Genomic DNA, 17,900 nt, shown 5'->3' with positions numbered 1-17,900 from the left:
GGGGTTTCTCTTGTATGTTACTTGTTCCTTATCCCTTGCTGCTTTTAATAATTTTTCTTTGTGTTTAGTCTTTATTAGTTTTATTAGTATGTGTCTTGGAGTGCTTCTACTTTGAGTTTATCCTGTATGGGATTCTTTGTGCCTCTTGGACTTGATTGACTATTTCCTTTTCCATGTTGGGGAAATTTTCAACTATAATCTCTTCAAAAATTTTCTCATACCCTTTCTTTTTCTCCTCTTCTACTGGGACCCCTATAATTCGAATGTTGGTGTGTGTGATATTGTCCCAGAGGTCTCTGAGACTATCCTCAGTTCTTTCATTCTTTTTACTTTATTCTGCTCTTCAGAAGTTACTTCCACCATTTTATCTTCCAGCTCAATGATTCGTTCTTCTGCTTCAGATATTCTGCTACTGATTCCTTCTAGAGTATTTTTAATTTCATTAATTTTGTTGTTTGTCTCTGCATGTTTATTCTTTAATTCTTCTGGGTCTATGTTAATTGATTCTTGAATTTTCTCCATTTGTTTTCAAGGTTTTTGATCATCTTTACTATCATTATTCTGTATTCTTTTTCAGGTAGTTTGTCTATTTCCTCTTCATTTATTTAGACTTCTGTGTTTCTAGTTTGTTCCTTCATTTGGGTAGTGTTTCTCTGCCTTTTCATTATTATTTTTTTTAACTGATTGTGTTTGAGGTCTTCTTTTTCCAGGCTTCAAGGTTGAATTCTTTCTTTCTTTTGGTTTCTGCCCTCCTAAGTTTGGTCCAATGGTTTGTGTAAGCTTCGTATAGGGTGAGATTTGTGCTGAGTTTTTATTTGTTTTTCCTCTGATGGGCAAGGCTGAGTGAGGTGGTAATCCTGTCAGCTGATGATATGGTTTTTATTTTTGTTTTGTTTGTTGTTTAGATGAGGCATCCTGCACAGGGTGCTACTGTGGTTGGGTGATGTCGGCTCTTGTATTCAAGTGGTTTCCTGTGTGTGAGTTCTCACTATTTGATACTCCCTAGGGTTAGTTCTCTGGTAGTCTAGGGTCTTAGAGTCAGTGCTCCCACTCCAAAGGCTCAGGGCTTGATCCCTCTCCAAAGACCAGCCTAGATTCAATCTACCAAGAGGAATTTCACCCAAAATGAAAGGGCCTTTACTTGAGTTTCAAAGGCCAGTATACAAGAACACAGTGGAGATCTCTGACTCAGCAGAAACCACTGCCCTGCCCCCAGTCTGAGCCATGAGCCCTTAGAAAGTAAATAGAAACACTGAGATCTAGGAATCTTGGAAGAGCTTGGAAATTAAAGCTCAAAAAATATTTGATTCAGTGTTTAATACCAAAAGTGACTTGACAGCCACTTAGGATTTTATCAAGATGTTCTGCCTTGAATGTCTTCCAGACTGTTATACAAAGACGGGTCTACGACTTGGCACCCTTTAAGCCAGGACTGTGGAGTGTGCACACGGGGACAGCGGCAGGGGTTCCACCAAGGAGCTTGCCATCTGATCGAAAGGAGTGGAGTCACAGAACAGAGTGAAGAAAGCTGATGTGTCCAAATGCGACACGGGCATCTTTAGAAAGAATTTTAAAAAACTCCTCTAATTTGTCATCTGCATGCCTGTCCTTCTCAAACATTCTGACAGCAACTGAAGAGACCAGTCCAGGTCAGAATTACAAAGCTCTGTCGGGTTTATAACAAGGCAGGGAACTAAGTGCTGCACACCGCTAGAGAAATTACCATTTCAGAAGTGTCGATTTCATGTGAAATTAAAAAATAAAACAATAGCGACTGTCTTGGCTTCAGAAATGTCTCTGAAGATCAGTCCCGTTTCCACATGGTCCAGAAAGTACTAGGTGGGGACCTCGCAGGGACAGCTGTCGCCTGAGCACCAAAGTCACAAGTAAGAGAGCTTTTCAGACCCGGATGAGGACTAGCTTTCTGTAGAAACAGGGACAGAAATAGAAAGACCTAAACTTCCCTCATGCCAGAGCATCTCGTGTATTTGCTTTCCTTGCCTGGTTTCCTAGGTAATTGAAGTGGTGGATAAGCTATGCTGTGGAGGACAGCACCATTGCAATCTGGGTTAGGAAATGGATCATGGGGTCAAAACAGACTTACAAATCCCTTTTCCTCCAGAGATTCCCTCCCCCATTCTACCAGGAGATCACTGGCAATTCTAAACAACAAATTATACTCTCTGTAGTTTTGTCATTTTACAAAAAGAAACCTCACTCTCCAGGAATCCAGTGTTCTGCTACCTTCTCCAGCCTGTGGCTTGGGGAGCAGGGGTCATTTACCCTGAATGATCTTCTGTGTTCTTTCACGTGGCCACCCTGCTTGTCAGGCCCTCTGTCCTCAGGAAGCTTTCCTGACCCTGGCAGCTCACAACAATCTTCCCCTCCACCCAAGACCCTGATGGTTTAGAACATGGTAGCATGGATAAACATGGCTAGAGACATGCTACTGTGTGACTGTCCTTTGTCCAGATGGACCTGAACCCTGAGAAAGAGATCGTGACCCCTCCACACGGACTGATGATGTGAGTGTCAAACAATTCCCAACAAGACCCATGGAGGAAGGAAATCTGCTCACCTCGGTCAGGGTTTTCTTTTTTCCTTCATATTTGGCTTGTAAGTCAGTACGACTTGCCTGCAGCTGTAAATGAAAGATAAAGACATCTGCTCTCATTTGATTCTCACGACAGCACAGATGCTGGTGGTATCCACATTTCAGAGATGAGACAATGGAAACTCAGAAAGATTTAAGCTGAGCAAATGTGGACATTTTAGATTCAATTAGCACCAACCATGTGTCAGGTGATGTACTAGGTATTCTGCATGAATCCTAACAAAGAATTCTCACATTCAATGGAAAAAGACATTATTCTTATTTAACAGATGAGAACGTAAAGATTCAGAAGGGGTAAATCACTAAAGTTTCATAGTTTGTAACTGATAAAGCTTAGATTCAAATTCAGGTCTGACTTTACTACATGGCTACAATCAATTCAGTTAATGAACTTGCTGGTTCATAGGATACAAACTGCACTGAAGCACTCAAGGATCTAACACAGAATTTGTGTGTGCATGCTCAGCTGCTCAGCGTGCGACTCTGCGACCCCATGAACTGCAGCCCGCCAGGCTCCTCTGTCCACGGGATTTCCCAGGCAAGAACACTGGAGTGAGTTACCATTTCATACTCCAGGGGATTTTCCCAAGCCAGAGACTGACTCCGCATCTCTCATGTCTCCTGCGTTGGCAGGGGGATTCTTTACCACTGTGCCACCTGGGAAGCCCTAGCATAAAATCTGACCGGAAGGCAAACAATGCCAGATTGGAGAAAGGAGTCAGGACTTCAATGAATAGAAAGAAGGTGAATTACTTTTACTGCACAAAATTATACAATCATAAACTTACATCGCAAAGATGTCATTTCCCTTTTCTTTACCAAAAAGGTGTATCCCATGCTGTCTATGAACTTTTAGATATCTGAAAATATTCTATTCAAAGCTCAAAGGGTTGTACATTTCTACTTTTGAAAAGGGGATGTGGTAGAAAACCACAGTTAGACTAATCAGACACTTCATTTGTTACCTGCATACAAATTAACAATGAGAAATTATATCTTATGTCTCAACAATTATTTCAAAATAACTCAGCCCATTAAAAAGTATATATTCATTTATTTACTGACTGTGCCATACCGCTTGTGAGACCTTAGTTCCCCAACTTGGGATTGAACCCAGGCCCCAGAAGATAGAGCAAAGAGTCCTATCCACTGGACTTTCAGGGAATTTTCAACTTGGCCCATGTTTGAGCCTGTAAGTGACCTATCGGAATTACATCACCTACAGATGTAATTAGAATTACATCACCTACATCATCATTACTCCTAAATCATGCTTCGAGTTACCAGTCTTCATGACTGACGTGTTTCCAGCCAGGCCTCTCAGGAAGTCACCACAAGCAGAGGGCAGAAAAGATAAACGTCAGGAAAGCTGGGAGCTTTGGCCTCTCACTTTGCAAAGGGAGCCATCTGCGCACTGAAGACTCCTATTAAACTATCGGTATCACTGGTGGATGAGAGTATTTCTGGAGAAAGTTTGTTTTTCTCCTGAAATCCTAATGGTTTAACTCTTGAAGCTCCAGGAGGAGATCCTTCCATTTCCCACCTGTTTCACCCACCTTCCTGTACCACCCCCCAACCTTGTACCCACCCACCGTCTGACATTTACCTGAGGCTCTGCTCAAATGAGGTGTACGGTAGAAGACAAAGAACACAGCACAAACCTTGCCCCTCAAGTTGCTAAACTAGTAAGCTGAGGATTAAAGTATGAGAAGAGCTTGGTCAGAGACAGGCCTGGGGAAGCCAAGGAAAGAGTCAGCTTGGTCATCAAGGAAGGCTTCACCAACAAAGACCCATGGAGGCTGGATCCTGGCAGGGAAGTAGGAACTTGCTAAAGGGAAGATTTTTCTCTTCTCTTTAATTAACTAAACTAATAAGAGCTTCCTTCATCTTTTCTCTAACAGGAACTATCCCAGTAGCTTAGCTAAGTCTTTGTCTTGCTGAAGTCTTCCATGATTCTCCCACTCCCATCTTCTTATTCCTCATGAACCCCTATACTGACCCCCCAACACTTAGCCCACCGGTTAACACCTCCTTCGGTTCCTCCTTCCTCAATCTCAGGTTTCTTATCAGTTAGCTACTAGCTGCCTTCCTGTTCTCTGCCTTTACAGCACATCCCCCTGTTGGGCCACGAGATGTTCTTCATTCCTTCCCTCATCGTACTCTCCTCCCATCTCTCTGTGGGCTAAGACTCTGTGGCTCCCACTAAAGCTGCAGGTGTATCCCAGTCGCCTTCGATCTACACGACCTTACAGATCATCTTGGATTTAAAAAGTCTGGATTTTCTCACATACTATTCTGTGTAGAAGTGTAAATTAGTAAAATAATTGGTGAATAATTTGACAGTTTCTAGAAAAACTGAAAATGCGTGTATTTTTTGATCCAGCAGTTTCACTTCCTAAAATCCATTTTACAGAAATATTTATATATTTGCACAAATATGACTGTACAAAGATGTTCATCATAGCATAAACTTACAACTGGGGAAAAAAATCTTGGGAAAAAACCTTTATGAATAGAGGAACAGGCTAAATAAGCCATGGCACATATATACTATGTCACATTAGGCAGCATCAGAAAGAATGAGGTAGAGCTATATGCTCCAGTCTTGGCTCCACCGCTAACAAGCTGTGTGACCCCAGGCAAGACTACTTCACTTCTCTCTGTGTCTCAGGTTCCTTGTAAATGAGAATAATAATAGTACCTCCTTCATAAGGATGTTATGTGAACTGAATGAGTTAATTATGAAAAGCACCTTGTAGTTACTCTAAAAAAAAAGTCCCTTTTAGTCATTACTATTACTGCTGCTGCTAAGTCGCTTCAGTCGTGTCTGACTCTGTGCAACCCCATAGACAGCAGCCCACCAGGCTCCCCCGTCCCTGGGATTCTCTAGGCAAGAACACTGGAGTGGGTTGCCATTTCCTTCTCCATTACCATTACTATTATGTGGTAAAATAAGTGAAAACCAAACTCAGTTTTCATAACCAAACAACCCCCCTTACCCAGCTGAATGAGCATATTTAAGAGCTTGTAAAGCCTACAAAAGTGGGTTGCTTTAAGGAGTGGGACTGGACGAGTACCAGGAGAGTCTCATTTTTATCTTCATACAGTCCCATAGTAGCTGGTTTATTTACAGGGAACTTGGATTATCCCTATAATCTAAAAAAAGGCGGCTGAAGCATTTAAATTGATAGAGACAGAAAAGAATGATGGCGTATGTCTTTCCATCACTACCTCCAGACCCTGAGAGCAGAGATCATAACTTGTTGTTCTTTCACCACCATGGCCTATTTCAGTGCTCAGCACAGTGGTGCTCAGCTAATCTGTGTGAATCAATTAATGTTCTTCTTGCCCTGTGATCTTCTTTTAGAACAGAGGCTGGGAAATGTTCTCTGTAAAGACCAGGTGGAAAAATATTTTAGGTTTTGTAGTCTCAATTTTCCCACTGAAGTTTGAAAAGTAGCCACAGAAAATATGTAAACAAATGCATATGCATATATTTCAATAAAACTATTAATATTTACAAAAACAGGCTTCCCAGGTGGCTCAGTGGTAAAGAATTTGCCTGCCAATGCAGGAGACACAGGTTCAATCCCTGAGTTGGGAAGATCCCTGATGTAGGAAATGGCAACAACCCACTCCAGTATTCTTGCCTGGAAAATTCCATGGACAGAGGAGACTGGCAGGCTACCATTCATAGAGTCGCAAAGAGTTGGACATGACTGAGTGATTGGCATGCATGCACGCATTTACAAAACAGGTGGAGGCTGGACTGTGCAAAGGCCAGATTGCATCGATCCCCTGTTCTACAGCCTCCTTTGATCTTTCTGACACAGAGATCTTGACTCCTTTGCTAGTTTCTCCCTTCTTGAAGAATGGCTTTATTTTACTTGAATGCAATTATGAAAAGAAAACACCAACCTCTTCCAGTTGTTTGGTCTTCTGCAGAATCTGCTTGTTCAAGGAAATGACTTTTCGCCGATGTAGTTGGGAGGTTCCTAACTTTTCTGGACTTTCTTCAGCTGACAGTTCAGACTGCTGTGGGAAACAAACAGAAGAACCAAAGGATTTAATTAGCCCACCTCAGTGGGCTAATCAGCCTGCCTCATCTGGGAGGAACACTGCTGGGCAGATGGCCACAACTGGGGTCCTGTGTAAAACTGTGTAAAACTCACTCCAGAGAAGACTGTGACACAATGACCAAAGGCCATATCGAGAGAATCTACATTTCTGGCAAAGCAAACAGCATGTGCAGAAGCGCAGGGATATATAATGGGTTAGGCTGATAATTACATAAGTAATAGGATCTCAAATATGAAGAAAAACATAGTCATCTTAATATCTACTTGAGATTATTCTGGAGCTATCAAAAATGATGAACTGATTCACTTTCATCAAAGTATTATAAGTATATGGTTAAAGAATTTAACCATTCAGTAGCACTTATAATGAAAAGAAACCGCATTTGAAAGTATTCCCCCATCCATGGGACCATTTATTATTTCTGTTCTTCTGGTGTTCACAGAGGATAGATTTGAAAGGGGTGAGTGTTGCTGAGAGAGACCAGGAGAAAGATCCTGAAACTGTGTAAAATGATAAGAGGATGCAGAAGAAGAGCTGGACAGGACATAGAGACTGTCAGGACTGGAGGGGAGGAAGGGAGAGACTTCTGGTTGGGATGATGAGATGAATGTAGCAACAATACCAAGAAACCCTGCAAACAAGGAAGCAGCTTGGCGCAGATGATGAAAACAAACACTTGCCTCAAGACCCCAGAGGGAAGCCCCAGGAAGAATAAACAAGAAAGATGACCCTTTTCCAACAGGAGTCCTTAAAACCTGTCTCGGGTGATCACAGACTAGACAGCTTCACTTACCTGCCAATGAACACCCATTATAGCCACACTGCCTTCTTTACTGGAAACATCCCAATTCCAATCTAATCACTGGTCTGAAGCTCAAGTGCAACAAAACTATTTGAATATTTGATTCTCCCTGCATGTTTTAACAGTGATCATGAATTTGAAAGTTATGGGGAAGAGACAGAAATGTGAAAAGGAGGAATTGTTTAGGAATTGTTATAGTTACTGTTTATATTGGTTAAGAATTTCCCTGAATAATTCAGAGGCACCATTAACAGATGATGAGTGTTTTTGCTGCTTAACAACTCTGGAGGTGGGAGACAACCGGCAGGATGTGACTGCCTAAAATGGCAAGAAAATCATTTTCCATCTTGTGAGCTGGGAGGCCATAAAGGAAACAGAAAAAATAAGCATTTGGTATTACAACACAGCTAGCCATGACACCTGAAATTTTTGGGAAATGTCAAATAACATACTCCAGCTTATCTGAATTTCTTCAAATTGGAGTTAACTTTTAAAAATGTAACTTTGGGCACATCAAGATATTTACCACCTGTAGTCTAGGGAAGAAGAACTATTTCTGAAAATTATTTGAGAGTATAAAAAAAGGGGGGATTAATCCTTTGTCTGTTTCTTCATTTGCTATTATTTTCTCCCATTCTGAAGGCTGTCTTTTCACCTTGCTTATAGTTTCCTTTGTTGTGCAAAAGCTTTTAAGTTTCATTAGGTCTCATTTATTTTTGCTTTTATTTCCAATATTCTGGGAGGTGGGTCATAGAGGATCTTGCTGTGATTTATGTCGGAGAGTGTTTTGCCTATGTTCTCCTCTAGGAGTTTTATAGTTTCTGGTCTTACATTTAGATCTTTAGTCCATTTTGAGAGTATTTTTGTGTATGGTGTTAGAAAGTGTTCTAGTTTCATTCTTTTACAAGTGGTTGACCAGTTTTCCCAGCACCACCCCACTCCTAGGCATACACACCAAGGAAACCAGATCTGAAAAGAGACACATGTACCCCAATGTTCATCGCAGCACTGTTTATAATAGCCAGGACATGGAAGCAACCTAGATGCCCATCAGCAGACGAATGGATAAGAAAGCTGAGGTACATATACACAATGGAATATTACTCGGCCATTAAAAAGAATACATTTGAATCAGTTCTAATGAGATGGATGAAACTGGAGCCCATTATACAGAGTGAAGTAAGCCAGAAAAATAAACACCAATACAGTATACTAACGCATATATATAGAATTTAGAAAGATGGTAACGATAACCCTATATGCAAGACAGAAAAAGAGACACAGATGTATAGAACAGACTTTTGGACTCTATGGGAGAATGTGAGGGTGGGATGATCTGAGAGAACAGCATCGAAACATGTATTTTATCAAGTGTGAAATAGATCGCCAGTCCAGGTTGGATGCATGAGACAAGTGCTTGGGGCTGGTGCACTGGGATGACCCAGAGGGATGGGATGGGGAGGGAGGTGGGAGGGGGGTTCAGGATGGGGAACACATGTAAATCCACGGCTGATTCATGTCAATGTATGGCAAAAACCACTACAATACTGTAAAGTAATTAGCCTCCAACTAATAAAGATAAATGGGAGAAAAAAAATTAAAAGAAAAAAAAAGAAAAAAGCGGGGGGAAGGAAAGAGCACTACTTCTCGATTTTCAAGCCACTTGTCAGAAACATAATTATAATTAATTACTGTCAGGAAGCATTTAACAAGGGGCTTCCTGTGTGCTGTTCTGGATCTGTCAGGAATCCTTTGGTCCTTATTAATTCCTGAATATTCAGGAATTAGGAGGAGAGGCACGCCTTTCCTGGGGCTGAGGAATCCAGGTATTTCCTTTGTTAGTTTCTCATTATGGTGATAAGTACCCTCTTCTCTCTTTAATAGGGAGCACCTTGTGTTTTGTAAATCTGGAATTTTAATCTTTATCTTTGCTGAGAATAACTACCTTGTAAGACAGTATGTATGCCCACACCATGCTGATTAAAACACCTTTGCTTCATCAGAGCTTGGGTCCCTGTGTCTTTCTTTCTCTCTCTATATATATCTATTTCTGGCTGATTCCCTGGAGCGTGCAAGCCGGCTGCATAACCCAGGGAATGTTAGCCTCTTTCCTTCTTTCACTCTCTCATCGTCGACTCCAGACCACCAGGTTCCAGTCCAATAAGGGACCAACAAGTTATATCCTGGGCTTCACAGGTGGCTCGGTAATGACGAACCCACCTGACAAGGCAGGAGACGCAGGATCAGGGGTTCGACTCTTGGGTCAGGGATCCCCTGGAGAAGGAAGTGGCAACCCACTCCAGTGTTCTTGCCTGGAAAACTCCATGGATGGAAAAGCCTGAAGGCCTACAGTCCATGGAGTCACAAAGAGTCGGACGTGACTGAGCATGCACGCATGCAATCTCACCAGTTAAATCTTGTCCATTTTGACTGCGTCATCTTGAACTATGTTATCAATTTGTCCACTTAGCTTGTTATATATTTAGTAGCTTTCTTCTTAAATAGTTAATTTCACATTTGGGTTTTAACCTCCATCTTAGATTCCTTGATACTGATTTCTAAAATGTCACTGGCATATCCTCGGAACATTTTATTCGGCACTTTATGAGCAGATTTACATAAACCTTCTATCTCATGGTTAATTGATATCTGAAATGGAATTAACTTCCCCACACAGGGACTACACCTGTGGTATGTCTCTAGGTTTGACGTCAGGATGTCTTGACTGCTCTGACCTCCTCCGACTGTCTTTCTGCCTCTGGATCAGGCCAAGCTATGGGCAAGTGGGCTGCAGAGTATCCCCGTCTCAGTCACCTCTCAGCAAGGCTCTCTCCAGTCCGCAGGGGTGAGGGGGTAGGGATGTACACATTCAGGGCTATTCTGTACCTCTGGCATGAGTTGGATGATGTCTCTAATTCTCAGCACGCTTTCCTGCTGGTAAACTGCTTTTATGGCCAAGGTCCCGACTACATTTTTCACCTAGCTTTCACACCCTCTTATCAGCGTACCTGGCAACACATACTGCTTTGTTTGAAACTGTGCCTTTGACACTTTCAAGAAACTTTCTTACAGGAAAACCAGTAGCTATCCTGCTATCTGGAAAGAGGACTTCCAGGCTCACTGGCTCTCCTGCTCTCTCTCACTTTAATTTTCAGTCACATGGTTCTTTCAGATCCTTTCAGGGTTCTTTGAGGTCAAAATCCTTTTCACAATGATACTAAGATATGATTTTTTTTCTCTCATTCTCTCATGATCATATATTGAAATTTTCCAGCTGCTATATGACATGTGACGGTATCACTGCTCTGATGCTAACGTGTAATACATTTATCATTATTATTTGTAAGTGAATTAATACGTAAGCTTTTAGGACCTCCTCAGTAATTTTTAGCTTCCCAGGTGGCTCAGTGGTAAAGAATCTGCCTACTAATGCAGGAGACTCAGGAGATGCAGATTTGATCCCTAAGTTGGAAAGATTCCTTGGAGTAGGAAATAGCAACCCACTCCAGTATTCTTGCCTGGAAAATCCCATGGACAGAGAAACCTGGTGAGTCATAGTCCATAGGGTCACAAAGAGTCGGACATGATGGAGTGAATGAACATGCAGTAATTTTTAAGAGTTTGTACAGGCTCTTGAAACTAAAAATGTTGAGCACTGTTACTTTAAGGGGCCCAGCTAACTCACCTACTGGGACAGCCTCACTAACATTGAGCTCTACCAGTGCAGTGGGTCCATCCGTAACACCAAGAGGGGACAGTGTTCTGATTCCACTTTTACTAGACAACAGCTTCAAACCAACCAGAGAGAAAGTATTTGTAGTTCACAGAAAGGATGCTCAAGTCTCCATACAAACTTACTACTAAACATCTCTGTTGCAACAGGACATGTCCCAAGCGGACATGGGCTTTCAAAATCCTTTCTCTTGTTGCTGCGTAGCAATTCTCATTGCTCTGTGCAGTCCCTTAAATTTGCATCTGCAAAGCATTCATGTACATTAATGTCAGGATATTAGGTGCCATTTCCACATCTGACATTTCTCCAGTGCAATTAAAATGAACAATACGCACATGAACAAGCTCACAGTACACATAAATTTGCGAATTTCCTCCATTTGCCTAAGTCTAGAGATGGTGCTCGGAGAAGACAATGGTAATCCCACTCCAGTACGCTTGCCTGGAAAATGCCATGGACAGAGGAGCCTGGTAGGCTGCAGTCCATGGGGTCGCTAAGACTCGGACACAACTGAGCGACTTCACTTTCACTTTTCACTTTCATGCACTGGAGAAGGAAATGGCAACCCACTCCAGTGTTCTTGCCTGGAGAATCCCAGGGAAGGGGGAGCCTGGTGGGCTGCCGTCTATGGGGTCACACAGAGTCGGACATGACTGAAGCAACTTAGCAGCAGCAGCAGCAGCAGAGATGGTGCTATGCAAACTGCTTTGTTTAATGGGAAGTCAGCTTTATAACAGAAAAAAATCACTTATTCTAGAGCTGAACTGAAGAGAGTTCTTAATCTAGTCAACAGAAAGCTGACTGTTCTCTATTTCAAACATACTTTCTGTGTTAAGTAACTGAAAATGTTCATTTCCTTCAAATACTCTCCTCAAAGCCAAAAGAACTAGACCAAAGAAGGCAGAAACAGGTCTATGAAACAGCATGGCTCATCTGACATCCTGTTCACTGGGTCTACTCAGAAGAAAACTGGAACTGACCAAGTTGGATCTTAAAGGATGAGACTACATTGGGCAGATGGAGAATAGAAGGGGCTTTATAGTATATCCTTGACAGAAAAAAATTAAGTCCTTGGGGTAACTTAATTGATTTCTACTTGAAAAGCCCAATGTCTTTCAAAGAATGCCAACCGTCTATAAACATTCCATCTGTGTTTACATTAGAGCAAGGGCTAAAATGCCAATCTAATTTTGTTCAACAATTTCAGATTAAGAATGTGCTTTCAAAACGACAGGATGGATTAAGATGGCATCTAGGGTAGATTCAATGTTTTCTAATAACTGACAGATGTTTCCAGCTTCTATTCTAAGGGGAACCAGATATAAATGTCACTCAATAACGTTAGTCCAGTTCAACATAGTAAATTCCTAAGAGAAACAAAAAATGATTACTTTAGCTAAAACTATATACTTTCATAATGGAAGAGGCCCAAAGGGTTATATCTACACATCTACCTTCCTAAGTAAACTCCGGGAGTTGGTGATGGACAGGGAGGCCTGGTGTGCTGCAGTCCATGGGGTCGCAAAGAGTCAGACATGACTGAGTGACTGAACTGAACAGAACCTTCCTAATACAGGAATCTCTCCTATGTAACCCCATTAAAATATGGCCACTAAGCTGTCAATAATAAGGGATCCCTAAAAAAAATAAGGGATCCCTATATCAAGAGGATACCACAAATTCTCCAGACTGAGTAGACGAATTTCAGTTGTTGGACCCTGATGAACTCTCCCACTGAAAACAAGTAAACAGGCAATACAGAATATTTATTTTTTCATCTTAAAAAAATCTATGAGCTAGAAAGGATGTAAGAAATCCTAGAAAGCCAAAAAGTGAAAATGAGAATCCAGTAGGTAGGTGTACCCATGGAGGCTGGCTTTTTTCTTCAGTGTGTGAGTAAAGTTGCTCAGTTGTGTCCAACTCTTTGCGATCCCATGGACTGTAGCCTACTAGTCTCCTCCGTCCATGGAATTTTCCAGGCAAGAGTACTGGAGTGGGTTGCCATTTCCTTCTCCAGAGGATTTTCCTGACCCAGGGATCGAACCCAGGTCTCCCACATTGTAGGCAGACGCTTTACTGTCTGAGCCACCAGGGAAGTCCTTTTTCTTTAGAGTATTTGCCAAAACCAGTTGACCTCAAGCTTTGATTTTTAGAATTCAACAACTGCTTTGCATAATCCTTGGCACAGATGTAGGAAGGAAAAAAAGTCTGCAATGAGATTCTGTAAGAACAGATTTGCCCTTGTGCAGTTCTAGTCTAAACACACATACTACCTGAATGATACCAAAAACCTACTATATGCACAATGGGCCTGAGCTGGGTATGCCCAGATGCATGTTAGAGCAAAAGAAAATCCTCTCTGGAAGAACAGAGCTCCAATTCCAGGGTCTCGACAGAGAAATTTCTAAGCAGAATGAACTCACAGTCAAAAATCAAAAGCACACATAATTTCATGAACAAACGTCAGCAGAAATGAAAACCAGAAACAGACATGCAAACTCAAACACACATGCTCATTTCTCCCTGAAGCCACAGAGATAAAGTGTAATCACTCTCATATAACAGTTCAAGTTTTCTAATGCAGAAGTATTCCAAGCTTTACAAGAAGATGTCAGCTCCTTTCACCATCTTGGCTGCTCTCCCTTGGACATACCCTAGCTCATAATCTTTTTCAGGCAATCCTGATGGAATCTGAACATGGCAGACAGGGATGGGACCTCCCACTTTCCCTTATCTACACTCTACTCCCATTAATGAAACAGCATACATAAATGTGCTTTTCAATATTCTTGACTCCCACTAATGAAATACCATGAATTTCAAAGACCCATATTCATGCAGCCTTGCTGAGTTTTTGAAGCACAAGTCTGGGCGCCAAGGTGAGCAGAGGCATGGACAAACCCCAAAACATCCCACTTTCACCCACACGAGCTAATGTCAGGCCAGACGGCATGCTCATCAAATCCTGAACTGGCGTAACTTACTTTTCTGAAATAAAACAGCTCATGCTTACTTTAAAAAAAAAATAAACTTAATAGTTTGGGCTTAAAATTTCAGTCTAACATATTTTTGAATGTTGATTCTACTCTCTAATGTATTAGCCACCTTTTCTTTTCTAGCTTTAAATGACATTTAAATCGGATGAAGCTAATTCCTATGTCTTCATCCAAATTGCTAAAGAACCTGAAAGGGTATAAGCTATGCTGTGTGGCTTGGGAAAATCCCACCAGGCCAATTCATTAGCTAATACCACAATACCATTCTCTGCATTGTTAGTTTTTGCATATTGCATAACTTAGTCAGAATTTAGGAAATCTTGGAGCAGTTCTAAGACACAAACATATTATTAGCATCATTCTCTCCAGATTTACAGGGTTTTTTGATTGTTGTTTAGTTGCTAAGCTGTGTCTGACTCTTTTGCAACCCCATGGACTGTAACCTGTCCATGGGATTTCCCAAGCAAGAATATTGGAGTGGGTTACCTTTTCCTTCTCCAGGAGATCTTCTCAATACAGGGATCTTCTGCATTGGCAGGTGGCGTGTTAACCACTGAGCCGCCTGGGAAATTCCTTCATCTCTAAATTCAGACTGGTTTAAATCTCTCTCACCACTTCCCTTTGTTTTATCAACTAACCTTTACTCAGATCTTATTACGTATGGGACAAAGTGTTAGGCATTGGGAATGTGGAAAAAGACACAAACCTCACCTCTGGACCCTCACGGTCTAGTCAGGTAACACCTGTTCATTCATAAATAAAGGTGTTGTACCCACCACCTTCTCCCCAAGCCTTCACTGTTTCAGAGAAAGAGAGAGTTTTGCATGCTCTTCTGGTTCCTTCTTCCTCCCTTCCTTTTTCTTTCCTCCAACAAATGTTTATAAAAACCCCACTATGGCAAAGGTGATATACAATGCTCCCAGCTCTGGTTGACAGTCTTGGGAAAGAGGCAGAGACAAATGAAATAATGCCTTGTGAGCAGTGCTACGAAGAAGACAACAGGAGCTGACCCACACATCAGAGGATCCATAGGAGGGAGAGTTACCCGTAATGTCTATGAGTGAGTCTCCACAGAGGCTGATGGACGACGGGAAGAGGCTTCTGCTGAGAGTTATGTTCTGCCAAGTAGCACAGTGGTGAAGAATCAGCCTGTAAGGCAGGAGATGTGGGCTTGATCCCTGGGTTAGGAACATCCCCTAGAGAAGGAAACGGCAACCTACTCCAGTATTCTTGGCTGGAAAATTCCATGGACAGAGGAGCCTGGTAGGCTGTGGTTTACGGAGTCACAAAGAGTTGAATATGACTGAGCAGAGCATACACACATGATGTGTTAGGCAACAGAAACACAGAGATGGAAGATGAAATCTTGGCCTTCCAGAAGTTTACAGATTTAGAATATGACCTGTCTAGTACCTGTGACCTTATGTGAAGAAATGGAGTCTCGGAGGAAGGGGTTTAAAAAAATCACTCCCCAGCCCTCATCACCCTGATCCCTACCTGGGTTTTTCTATCTGTGTCGCAGTAGTAGGGCCCCAAGAGAGCAGCTCCTCTCCTGTACCCTTCATGCCAATGTTGCTAGAAAAATGGTTTTGTTTTTTTTGGGGTGGGGCTAGGTGATGAGATTAGAAACATTCACACCTAAGCTTATCAGAAACCATACTGGCTCCAGCTCAGGACAGATTCTCTAGAAGAGCCAGGGTCTCCTGTTTGCTTTGCATCCCATGAGCTCCTGACTCAGGCAAGGTCCTGGGGACTGGTGTCTTCACCCAGTTCCCAGCCCTCTTGAACAATTACTCTCCATCTCACCTCAGCTTGGAACAATTTTAAAGTCATCCATTCTGCCTATTAACAGGAGAAAAGTTCAGTATCAAAAATACCCAACTGTCACTTCTCTTTGGGCAGATACTGACATTCCGAGTGGCAACACCAATCAAATAGCAAATGTCATCCATTTGAAAACATATGAATTACATTATTCTGTAACTCTTCTTTTTACAGGCTAATTGACTCCTAGCCAGGAGCTCCTCCGGAGAGCACCGTGCCTCAGTGAGAGTTTATAACCCTGTCCCCGGCCTTATACCTGACACTGCCTGGGACACAGTACTGCTCCGTAGATGTTTGCTGAAGAAACGATCATTCCATCTAAGGGGTTAATTCTGTCAGCTCTCTGGCAGAAGAGGAATCATGCTGAAGCCTTAAAATACCTATAAACTACAGCAATTTTCTTTAAGAAGACTTTGTAACACTAAGTGGAAATACAACACCAGAGCAGAGAGATAAGAGCATGAAGAGGCCAGATGGCATATTAGCCATGGATTCTCGCGGGTCAATGCCATCCAGTGTGGTCAGACAGAATCCCTAAGGACCTTCTGTGAACACAGGCTCACGGCAGTGCAGCCGTCACAAATGCCCAGCACCCTCTGGTTTAGCAACAATGACCCCCTACCTTTGGGGAATCACTGTCTTCCACTCTCTCCTGTTCCAGAGGGGCTGCCGATCAGCAAGCCCACCTCCTGGCCAGAGCAACTGGCTGAGGAGGCGCATGTGACCTGACCTGTAACCAACAAGTGAAAGTGAAGGTCGCTCAGTCGTGTCCGACTCTTTGCGACCGCATGGACTAGACAGTCCATGGAATTCTCCAGGCCAGAGTACTGGAGTGGGTAGCCTTTCCCTCCTCCAGGGGATCTTCCCAGCCCAGGGATGGAACCCAGGTGTCCTGCACTGCAGGCGGATTCTTCACCAGCTGAGCCACGAGGGAAGCCCGTAACCGACGAAGGAGAACCTTCCTTAGGACTTACACACAGGTGTGGGAGGGTGCTGGAGACTGACGCGGTCTGCGGTGAGGGCCCCCAGGTGACAGAGAGAGGCAGAGTGAGGCAAGTTCTCAAGGGCAAAGAGATGACAAGGCGGGTGAGTCCCCGGGGCCCTGCATTCATGGACACCCCCGCCTCCCTCAGAGAGCTGAGAAAAGCTCTTTTTTGCTTATACCACCATTCCAGGCAGGGTTTCTATCACTTGCAACCAAAAGGCTCCTAGAAGGCGACTCTGGAGGTGAGTGAGTGACAGAACTTGAGTTAATTCTCTCGGCTGGTTGCATCATGTAGCACTAACACGACCGCGGCTGAGGGGGGACAAAACCTATTCTAGTGCAGACCACACCTACCGGTGTGGCTGTCTGCTTTCTCTAGAGGAGACTTTCCTTCCGCTGGGTTTTTATATGTGCATCCCTGACCAGACCACGGCCATTACCTCTCTGGAGTTACATGCAGGTCCTAATCACCTACAGAGATGCCCCAAATGCTCTTGAAAAATGAAATTTCAAGACAGAATACAGGCTTCTGATAAACTGCCAGAGAACCGCTCTCAGAATCAAAAGGTCAGAAGTAAATTGTGTCAGAATTTCTTAATTGCTGGATAGGAAAAAAATTCAAAACCTACCAAGACAAAGAATTCCTTCTAAAAATAAGTCTCCTGATGACCTAAAAATGCCTCATCTTAAAATAAGATTGAGATGTTGACAGTCTTCTGGCTAGGATATTACACTCTGGAGAGCTGGATGAGAACATTTCAATGTGGCATTTTCCAGTGATATGAAAAACCACTCACATACTCCAAATAGAAAATTCCACAGTTTTCAGTAGCTTAGTTTTCAGTGTGAGTCCCTGGGCTGCGTCA

General features: G+C 42.6%; 1 protein-coding gene across 2 annotated transcripts in view; it reads right to left on the bottom strand.

Annotated features, from left to right (window-relative positions):
• The window catches only part of CCDC93 (coiled-coil domain containing 93), a 105,376-nt gene that overhangs the window by 26,992 nt on the left and 60,484 nt on the right, over positions 1 to 17,900 (bottom strand). For both annotated transcript variants that reach the window (XM_043487508.1, XM_043487509.1), the window contains 2 exons: positions 6,533 to 6,649; positions 2,579 to 2,641 (listed from right to left, as the gene is read on the bottom strand). In XM_043487508.1, the coding sequence (XP_043343443.1) occupies positions 2,579 to 2,641; positions 6,533 to 6,649 (180 nt within the window). The remainder of the gene's footprint in view (positions 1 to 2,578; positions 2,642 to 6,532; positions 6,650 to 17,900) is intronic.

This window comes from Cervus canadensis, chromosome 15 (assembly GCF_019320065.1).
Source record: "Cervus canadensis isolate Bull #8, Minnesota chromosome 15, ASM1932006v1, whole genome shotgun sequence".
NCBI lineage: Eukaryota > Metazoa > Chordata > Mammalia > Artiodactyla > Cervidae > Cervus > Cervus canadensis.
The sequence above is the reverse complement of the archived record's forward strand: the minus strand, read 5'-3'. Positions and strand labels throughout refer to the sequence as shown.